This window comes from Mandrillus leucophaeus, unplaced genomic scaffold, assembly GCF_000951045.1.
Source record: "Mandrillus leucophaeus isolate KB7577 unplaced genomic scaffold, Mleu.le_1.0 Scaffold55, whole genome shotgun sequence".
Classification (NCBI taxonomy): Eukaryota; Metazoa; Chordata; class Mammalia; order Primates; family Cercopithecidae; genus Mandrillus; species Mandrillus leucophaeus.
In genome coordinates this window covers 1,590,836-1,601,730 of record NW_012105919.1, presented here as the reverse complement: position 1 = coordinate 1,601,730, position 10,895 = coordinate 1,590,836, and the positions used below count along the sequence as shown (strand labels likewise).

General features: G+C 48.5%; 1 protein-coding gene across 1 annotated transcript in view; it reads right to left on the bottom strand.

The window, feature by feature from the left end:
- CCDC63 (coiled-coil domain containing 63) overlaps positions 1–10,895 on the bottom strand; it is a 62,366-nt gene that overhangs the window by 45,342 nt on the left and 6,129 nt on the right. The window contains exon 2 of the mRNA XM_011997877.1: positions 4,670–4,839. Coding sequence (XP_011853267.1) covers positions 4,670–4,728 — 59 coding nt within the window. The 5' untranslated portion in view covers positions 4,729–4,839. The remainder of the gene's footprint in view (positions 1–4,669; positions 4,840–10,895) is intronic.

The following is a 10,895-nucleotide window of genomic DNA, read 5'->3' as shown; positions in this document are numbered from 1 at the left end:
CCTGGCACCTGTCTGATTCTGCAGCCCATCTTTCCAGACTTCACCGCCAATTAGCTCCAGTAATGAGGAGCAAACCATCAGGCAGGATTCTTTCTTTCTTTGTTTATTTAGAGACAGAGTCTCGCTCTGTTGCCCAGGCTGGAGTGCAGTGGCAGGATCTCAGCTCACTGCAACCTCCGCCTTCCAGGTTCAAGCGATTCTCCTGCCTCAGCCTCCCGAGCAGCTGGGACTATAGCTGTGCACCACCATGCCTGGTTAATTTTTGTATCTTTAGCAGATACAGGGTTTCGCTATGTTGGCCAGGCTGGTCTTGAACTATTAGCCTCATGTGATCCACCTGCCTCGGCCTCCCAAAGTGCTGAGATTCCAGGCACGACCCACCGCGCCTGGCCAGGCAGGATTTTTCAAGTTTGCATCAACACAGGGATGCATAGTAGCCTCTAAGCTCCAGCAGTTTCTCTCCTTGGGGTGCTAATGATGAAATGAGCGGATCCGAGTCTCCTCCTTTACCTGTCTACTGGGATGTGGGAAAACTGGGATTTGGAAAAGAGCAAAGGGAGCTTGAAAGACTGCACAACAATGGAACAAGGGGAAATGGCACAGAGGCTGAGTTTCTGGCAGTCTGGAGACTGACACCCACTGCCCAATGTGGTTTGTGGATCAGTAGCTTGAATGTCCTTTCGAAGCCTGGAGAAATGCAGAATCTCAGGTGCTCAACCTGGGACCAATTGGATCAGAACCTGCTTCATTACAAGATCAAGTGTCCAGATGCTTCAACAGTTTTGGACACACTGCTATAGAATAGCAAAGAATGTTCTACAGGCCCAGCGCAGTGGCTCATGCCTGTAATCCCAGCACCTTGGAAGGCCAAGGTTGGTGGATCACGAAGTCAGGAGTTCAAGACCAGTCTGGCTAAGATGGCGAAACCCCATCTCTATTAAAAATACAAAAAATTAGCCGGGGGTGGTGGCAGGCACCTGTAATCCCAGCTACTGAGGAAGCCGAGGCAGAGAATTGCTTGAACCTGGGAGGCGGAAGTTGCAGTGAGCCAAGATCGCACCACTGCACTCCAGCCTGGGCGACAGAGCCAGACCCTGTCTCAAAAAAATAAATAAAAAATAAAAATTCCATCTCGATAATACAAAAACAAACAAAAAAGAATGTTCTACAGGCCTGGAGCAGTGGCTCACTCCTGTAATGTCAGCACTTTGGGAGGCTGAGGCAGGAGGATTGCTTGAACTCAGGAGTTTGCGACCAGCCTGGACAACATAGTGAGGCCCTATCTCTACAAATATATTAAAAGTAGCTGAGGTCGGAGGATTGCTTGAGCCCAGGAGGCAGAGGTTGCAGTGAGCTGAAATTGTGCCACTGCATTCCAGCCTGGGAGACACAGAGTGAGACCCTGTCTCAAAAAAAAAAAGAGAGAGAGAATGTCCTAGGACAGGAGGTGGCAAACCTTTTTCTGTAACGGGCCAAAAAGTGAACCAACAGGCATGGCTGTGTGCCAATAGAGCTTTATTGACAAAAACCGGCAGCCATCCAGATTTGGCCGTAGTTTGTAGATCCCGTTCTAATAGGAAGTTCTGCAGTGATTAAAATGTTCTCTGAGGGGCCCATAGTATCCACTTAGGCACAAGTGATCATTTGCTCACAAGTGAGCACTTGAAATGCGGCTATTTCAGCAGAACTAAATTTTATTTTATTTTATTTTATTTTAATTAATTACAAATGTAAATAGCCACATTTGGCCAATGACCACCTGTCTTCTCAACAGTCCTGGGGACTCATCTCCCCTGCTTAAGCCCCTCCTGGAAGGAGGCGGGGAGTGGGAGGGAAGAGGGGATGAGTGTCTTTGTTAAGGTGGAGAGAAAAAAGAGAGTATAACACTCTACAAGAGTTAGGTTTTCAGGGCGCCGTGGCTCATGCCTGTAATCCCAGTACTTTGGGAGGCCAAGGTAGGCAGATCACCTGAGGTCAGGAGTTCAAGACCAGCCTAGCCAACATGTCGAAACCCTTTCTCTACTAAAAATACAAAACTTAGCCAGGCGTGGTGGTGGGCGCCTGTAGCCCCACCTATTCAGGAGGCTGAAGCAGGAGAATCGCTCGAACCTGGAAGGCAGAGGTTGCATTGAGCCGAATTTGCACCACTGCACTACAGCTCGAGCAACAGAGCAAGACTCCATCTCAAACAAAAGAAAAAAAAAAAAAAAGAGGTTTTCAGAGAGGGTTGGTAAAAGCAAAAGGAAAGTTTGTCTGTCTTGCAGGTAGGGCTGGAACTGGTATAAAGGAAGTAAAGTGCCCCAAAACCTTAAGTTACTCTCTGGATGTTGTAAGCCAGGGTCAGCACTGGGGAAAAGTGCCTTCTTAAATACTGTATAGGTATTTCACTCGAAAGAACCTAAACTTGGCCGGGTGCGGTGACTCATGCCTGTAATCCCAGCACTTTGGGAGGCCGAGGCGGGGGGATCACCTGAGGTCAGGAGTTCGAGACTAGCCTGACCAACATGGTGAAACGCCATCTCTACTAAAAATACAAAATTAGCTGGGTGTGGTCGCACATGCCTGTAATCCCAGCTACTTGGGAGGCTGAGGCAGGAGAATTGCATGAACCCAGGAGGCACAGGTTGCAGTGAGCCAAGATCGTGCCATTGCACTCCAGCCTGGCCAACAAGAGGAAACTCCATCTCAAAAAATAAATAAATAAAATAATAAGAACCTAAACTCTCCATTCTTCCACCCTCCTCCCCTTCAGTTCCATCAAAGTGAAACCAGATCAAATGGATTGACTTAGTAGATCCAGAAGCCTGTGTGTGGGGTGGGGCTGGGGTGAAGAAGGGTTAAATTCAAAAAAAATTGTCAGAGACACATCAAAAGGAGGCATTTCCTGATGCACACCAGAGGTAGGCTTGAGAATCAGGTCAGCCAGCCACAGATGTGCAGGTTGTGGCCTGTACAGCCCTCGGAAGCACCACCAGTTTGAAAACATCCCACTGTTTTGTAGATTTATTACACTTTTCTGGGAGACACTTTCTTGTTCTAACAAAATCTCTACATAATGACAATTTTTCCAACAGATGGCAGTAAAGTGTCTTGAGAAAGTGTGCTTTTTTAAAAAATCACATGGAGGTCCCTTATGGGCTAGTCCTGGCCCTGAGTAAGTTGAATCCATGGAAAATCTAAAGAATCCCTTTTCAGGCCAGGCATGGTGGCTCACGCCTGTAATCCCAGCACTTTGGGAGGCATAGGCGGGCAGATTGCTTGAGCTCAGGAGTTTGAAACCAGCCTGGGCAACTTGGTGAAACTCCATTGATACAAAAAATTAGCCAGGCGTGCTGGCACACGCCTGTGATCCCAGCTACTCAGGAGGCTGAGGTTGGAGAATCGCTTGAGTCTGGGAGACAGGTTGCAGTGAGCCGAGATGGCACCACTGCACTCCAGCCTGGGTGACAGAGCCAGACCCTGTCTCAAAAAAATAAATAAAAAATAAAAAGTCCTTTTCCCCATCCTGTGAACTTCACATCTAACAGTAAGATTTCCTTTCTAACAATGGACAGTTTCTGCCTTTATAAACAATATGGATGCAGCTAAGGAGTTACATTCCCTTGGAGGGAATCTAAGAAAGCCTGTTTAATGTTTGTGTATTCAACCCCAGGGAACACCTTTCTGTTGCCTGAAGAAATGATACACTTAGCCGGGCGCGGTGGCTCACGCCTGTAATCCCAGCACTTTAGGAGGCCGAGGTGGGTGGATCATCTGAGGACAGGAGTTTGAGACCAGCCTGGCCAACATGGTGAAATCCTGCCTCTACTAAAAATACAAAAATTAGCAGGGCACGATGGTGGGCACCTGTAATCCCAGCTACTTAGGAAGCTGAGGCAGGAGAATCACTTGAACCCGGGAGGCGGAGGTTGCAGTGAGCCAAGATCATGCCATTGCCAATTCCAGGTTGGGCAACAACAGTGACACTCCATCTCCAAAAAAAAAAGAAAAGAAACAATACACTCTGTAATTTCTGATGCAACCCAATTTCAAATATTCTATCTTTCAGTTCTCATAAGGACACACAATTAGGAAACGTCACTGGGGTTTCCATCTTCTCTGGGAACTCTCCACTTCCCTGTTGGACCAAGGGAGTGACAGCCCCAGACATTTTTGTGTCCCTTGCCCCCTCAAGCCACAGCTGATTAGACTAGGAGGAGACCCCTGACCCAAGCTGAGCCTATCAGAGTCTCCCTCTCCCAGGAATGTGGGGTTCAAATTGATTCAAGACCCTTTCTCTGTGCAGCTGGTAAACCTAAGAGTTGGAGCAGCCACTTCTCACCAGCTGGGGCTGAAATTCAGAGAGAGAGAGAACAAAAGTCATGTGTGGAGAAAAACAGAAACCAGAACTCCTTCCTCAATTAGGTCCTTCCCTGAGATCTGGGTGCCCAGCCCCTGGGGGTCCCCAAAACACCCTGCATTCTGATAATAAATCCCCCTCTCCACTGAAGCCATCTCAAGTGGGTTTCTCTTGAAACTAGGCTCTGCAGATAAAAGACCATGAGTCCTCCAATGGGGCTCAGAGGTGGCTCCCTGCCCCAGGGGTCACAAGGCAGAAGACAAGCACCACGAAACCCAACCCCAACTTTCCTCCAAGGTCACTCACTGTGAAACTCCAACCATCACTTACTACTGACTCGCGATCTTCTGCTGGTTTCGGAAGTTAAAAGACTTCCGGCTTTCCACCATCTTCCTGAACTGCTGCCTTAGCTTCCGGAGCTCTGCCTCTGCCTGCTGCTCTTTGGCCTTCTCCGAAAGTTCCTGGGGAGTGTCGGAGTCTTTTCTTCTGTGCTTCTTCAACTGGCGGAGATGGAGGGGAGTGGGAGGCCGTAGTGGGTCAGGTGGCTACAGAAGCCCACAGATGGGCTTAAGGGTGAAGGGCAGTGGGGATGGCTGGGCCAGGGCTGGAGGTGGAATACCTTCCCTTGGGTGATGTCAGCTGCTTGTCTATTACATGGAAAACCTACCCTGGCTTGCTAGGGTGGAGAGATGACTGACTTGTAACTGCATACTCTGGTCGGGGGAGGGTATTCTTTGGGGTTCTGGGTTCAAGCTCTCGCTGTGCCATCTAGTGGGAACTTGGGTAAATTACTGGATGTCTCTGAGCCTCTAGCCTCCCACCTACGAAACGGGCGAGCACAGATCTGTTGTCAGGATGAGATGAACTAACACGTGTAAAGTGGACAGCATAGTGCCTGACCCCGTAGTAGGTGTTCTGTGGCCAGGAGCTGGCATCACCTACCACAGACATCTTGAAGGAACCGCACTTTGCCTCCGCTCAGACACTGTATCCAGGGAGCTCAAAGCCAGTGAGCCTGCCTCTCTCTCTCTCTCTGCAATGCCCTGTTCATGGTGGCGAAAGGAAGAGAACTTGTAAGCCACCCCTGCTAGGGGGTGCGGGTCAGAACGGCACCTCCTCCCTCCCCCTGCCATCCCTTCCTCCACCCACACCTTGGCACATGAGGAGGATACCCAGATGGCTGCCCGGGTGTGATAAAAGGCACTTATTGGTTTTAAAGCAATGTTTGCCTGGAACTTGTTTCTCTCACCAGTTATTATTAGGAGCTGGGCAGATGGTTGCGGTGTGTCAGTTACCCTCCTGCTCCCTGTGTACCCAAAGAGGGGGCAAAATGGCATCAGGGGGCCGGGCACAGTGGTTTATGCCTGTAACCCAGCACTTTGGGAGGCTGAGGTGGGTGGGTCACTTGAGGTCAGGAGTTTGAGACCAGCCTGGTCAACATGGTGAAACCCCGTCTCTACAAAAAATACAAAAAAATTAGCAGGGCGTGGTGATGCACACCTGTAATCCCAGTTACTCAGGAGGCTGAGACAGGAGAATTGCTTGAACCCTGGAGGCAAAGATTGCAGTGAGCCAAGATCGTACCACTGCACTCCAGCCTGGGTGACAGAGCAAGACTCCATCTCAAAAAACAAGGCATCAGGGCAGTGTGTCCCCTGATGGAGTTAAACAGAAATGTGCCCAACTTCAGCTACAGCTGTCGGGGAATCCCCACCCTCCCATCTTAGAACAGGAGTCAGTATTCTTATCATGTCACCACTTGAACTTCATCTGGCCCATAGTTATTCAGAGCAAGGGACAGCATTAATCCCACGCATCCTTTGAGGTTGTGAGACCCGCTGCACAGCCAGTTCCAGACTGCAGGAGCTGGGTTCCAAAAGCAGAAATTCCAGTTTTGCCACCATTGAGGGTCCTGCAATGCAATGGTTTAAAGCATTGGTTGTGCCAATCATCGGATCTCATTTCAAATTCCTCCAAAGCCACTTATTAACCTTGGGCAAGTCACTTCAGTTCTCTAGGCCTCATTTTCCTCACCTGGAAAATGGGAGAAATTCTAGAAGCCATGTCATTTGAGTGTGTAAGACACTCAGCACTCAGCACTGTGCTTGGGACATCGTAAGTGCTCAGTACGCAGTGGCTGGGATGATATGGCAGGATGTGGATTGTTTCAGAGGGTGAAGGTGCAGGGTGGTGAATGTTGATAAGGGTGAGAGGGGTGTTCCTCTATCTCCTGGTAACAATACCCTGACGTTCCCATGGGAAGCCACACCTTCCTGCACTCCTGGGGGCTGACCATACCCCACCATCTTCAAGATTGGGGCATCTGACTCTGGATGGGCGAATCAGAGCGCCAGATCCTGGTCAGTCTGCATGATCTCAGCCCTCTAGCCTGGGATTTCTTCAGGGGTGGATGGGCACATGAAGCTAGCTAGTCCAACCAGAGTGAATGGTGGAATTTAAGCTGGAACACTCATGAAGAGAGAGACTTTGTTTCCTGCTGCACTTGAACCTCGGTGGATAAGGTCAGGAGGGGTTGACAGCCATCTGGCAGAGACTGAGAACCAAGCTAAAATGGAAGAGAGAAGACAAAATGAAGACAGACTGAATCTTGAGGCTTGAGGACATCATCCAAGCACCTGCATTTAGCCAAGCCTGAACACACCTCTGGGTAATGTCCAATTACAGAAATCAGTATATGACATTAAAGCAACCTGAGATGCATTTTCTATTGCTTGCAACCAAATGAGTTCTCATACCTGAAATACTTACGTCTATTTAGCACATAAACTGAGCCCCCACTGTATGCTACACATTGTGTGGAATTCAGTGGTAAGTCAGCCTGCGAAGTGCCATAAATCCTGCCTAGGACAAAACAGTAAAAAAGGCTCCACAAAGATGACTTTTAACTTGGGTTTTGAAGAATGAATAGGAGTTCACCAGGCAGAAAAGAAAAGTTGGAGGGTGGGAGGGGGTATTCTGGGCAGAGATAACTGCCCAGGCAAAGGGTGAGAAGGAAGTGACTGAAAGGAGTGTTCAGAAAATGATCTGTGCTCAAGTATAGGCAGTGTCTAGTGGAAAGTGACTAGCAAAGAGACCTGGAAAAGACCGGATGCTGCCTTTTTTTTTTTTTTTTTTTTTGATGGAATTTTGCTCATGTTGCCTAGACTGGAGTGCAATGGCACGATCTTGGCTCACTGCAACCTTAGCTTCCCAGGTTCAAGTGATTCTCCTGCCTCAGCCTCCCAAGTAGCTGGGATTACAGGCATGCACCACCATGTCCAACTAATTTTGTATTTTTAGTGGAGACGGGGTTTCACCATTTTGATCAGGCTGGTCTTGAACTTCTGACCTCAGGTGATCCACCCACCTCAGCCTCCCAAGGTGCTGGGATTACAGGCGTGAGCCACCACACCCAGCCTGGATGCTTCTTAAAAGCAAGGATAAGATAAGATCAGCCTGAAAGAGATCAGTTCATTGCCTCCCCAACAGTCACTTCATGTGGCATTGTTGTTTGAGTTAGCTGCCCATCCAGGGCTTTGCTTCCCTGCTCCTCTTGGATCCAGGCAGGGCTCTCTGATGAATTCTCACCAATGGGATGTGAGTAGAGGGGAAGTCTGTCACTTCCAGACCATTACTTTTAAGAAGTGGGTGTGACCTTTCCATCCTTTCTTGCCCCATCTGACATTTATAGGAGGCAGAGCCACAAGACACGTCCCCAGATCAACTTGTAGAGGAAGTCACCTGCCAACCATGAACATCCTCACTGGGCTGTTACACAAATGCAACATTAACTTCTGTTATGTTAAACCAATGAAATGTGGGGATGTATTTTTTACAGCAGCTAGCAAGCCTCAGAGAATACCCTAACTTCTTTCTTCCTAACACAAATCTGATTTTCTACCCCCTCAATGTGCCCAGTCCCAGAGGATGACTGATGATTGGTTCCTGCTAGTCATGGTAACCCCATTTCCCTTTGTCAATGATTGGTCTAAGGATGGACATGTGACCCAGATGTGGCCAATGAGACATAAGGAGAAGTCTATTCCATTCCTTTGTGACAAAAAGTGAGAATTTGGGCCAGGCGCGATGACTCACGCCTGTAATTCCAGCACTTAGAGAGGCCAAGGCAGGCAGATCACTTGGGGTCAGGAGATTGAGACCAGCCTGGCCAACATGGTGAAACCCCTTCTCTACTAAAAATACAAAAATTAGCTGGGCATGGTAGCAGGCACCTGTAATCCCAGCTACTCAAGAGGCTGAGGCAGGAAAATCGCTTGAGCCCGGGAGATGGAGATTGCAGTGAGCCAAGATTGGACCACTGCACTCTAGCCTGGGCAACAGAGTAAGACTCCGTCTCAAAAAAAAAAAAAAATTAGTGAGAGCTTGTCCGTGTTCCCCTCTCCTTCTGCTTTTAGAAATTATTGTGAAGAGATGCATGATGGTGCAGTGGCAACCATCCCATGACCATGAGGAGAAATATCACCATCACACTAAAAACAGCAAAGAGGAAAGATGGGAAAAAATGTAGGTCCCAATTGAGACTGTTGGCTACTGCCCCATCCCTGGAACTGCCTACCTCTAGACATCGTGTTAGGTGAAATAACAAGAGTCATTGTTGTTTAAGGCAGTCACCAAGTATTTTGTTCATTGAAGCCTAAAGCATTCCTAACTCACATGATGCATACGTTGAAAATGATTCTCAGGTTAATGGGTGATAGGAAAATAGTGGCTGGTAATGTAGGAACCTCCACATTTTCCCTGATGTTTTTGAGGGTTTGGGGGCCAAGTGAATTGTCTGATGTTGGGAAATTCCCACAGGCAGGGAAGTGGTATAAGACAATGGTTCTGTATCTTGATCATTTCTGGAATGATCCCCACCTCCAGGTGGGGGTAGTAGCTGTAGGAGGATTTACCTGACTAACAAGGTTTGGGCAAAGGATACTCTCTCTGAGGCCTCTTTCAATCTTGGAATTTGGGGCAGCTCCAATTTCATATTGTCCAGGAGCTGTTCTATGTTCCAGGGCCCTTTGGGTCCTAAGTGGATTTGTAATGCACCATCTTAACAGCTTGAATTGGGTATTCCTGACTTTCACTGATAGTGTGAGTTGACCTCTCTGAGCCTCAGTTTCCTCATCTGTAGAATGGGGATACCCACACCCATATCTCAGCGTAAAATAATGTCGGTAAAGTGGTTAGCATAGTGCCTAGTTCATGTGCCTAGTTCATGACAGATGCTAGGTGAATGTAGCTGATTCGTGAATTAGGATTTCCAAGTACCAGTCTGTCTGGCCCCTGAGATCACTGGCTGGGTTATGCACCATCCTCCAGGAAGCAAAGTCTCTGTCACCTCCTGCCTTTGTGCTGATTCATACGCACATACGCCGTCACTCTCCCCTAGGGTGCTGGCTTCTCTTCAGGTTCCGGATGTTAACCCAGGCCTTTCCCTTTCAGTCAGTGCCCTCTGGGATGGGCTCCTATGTTCCCTGGGGGAACAGATCTCCCCCACCCCAAACCCCATCCTCATAGCTTGGCCTGCAGAGCATCTCCTGGATGTCCTGACCCCTGGCTTACCACCCTCTCATTCAAGGATCTCAAACTCACAGTCCATGGGGCCAATTCAACCTGCCTCCAGTTCTGTTCCACAGTGTTTCAAAACATAAATGTGGGTCACGCACTCACTCTCCTGGCCACAGGCCCCACTCCTCCCTATTGGCTAACCTCCCTTCCCCCTAATTCTACATTTTCTGTAACTGCCCAGAGCCAGCAGGAATTTGAATTTGCAGTTCCTGGTAGGAATCTAAAACCTGCCCACTTCTGGGGAACAGCGTAGGAAAGGAAAAGTGCAGAGAAGTCCAGTGGCCCGGGTCAGGGGACGTCAGGCAAGGGTCTCCTGCTCCTTGGGCCTCAGTCTATTCACCACAGCATCCATGGTCCTGGGCACATGGGAAGCTCTTGGCAAACACAATTTGAATGAATGACGTTTCCTCCAGGCAGAGATCATCTTCATTTATCTAATATTTAATTAGGCCTGCACCTCCTCTGCTTCTGAATTTTAACAACCTGCCTTTAAAAGACAAGCCTGCCCCATGATGGATTCCCTAGGGACCCTGGGACAGGCAGCTATAGGGATCATATTGAGCCAAGGCTGAACAACCTGGTGATGGAATTAAACATGTGCTTAGGGCACTAGCCAAACAGGAGCACAGAAACACATACACGGGTTTTGGTTTTCGTTTTGTTTTGTTTTGTTTTTTAAAAAAAGGATTATTATGGGAGGAAAATAATTTGTTGAACTTTTTTTTTTCCTTTTTTTGAGACAGAGTCTCTCTCTGTCATCCAAGCTAGTGTGCAGTGGTTCAATCTCGGCTCACTGCAGCCTCAACCTCCCAGGCTCAAGCAATCCGCCCCTCACAACCTCCCAAGTAGCTGGGACTACAGGTGGTGCCACCACCCCTGGCTAAGTTTTTAAATATTTTGTAAAGACGAATTTGCCCAGGCTGGTCTTGAACCCCTGGGCTCAAACGATCCTCTCACCTCAGCCTCCCAAAGTGCTAGA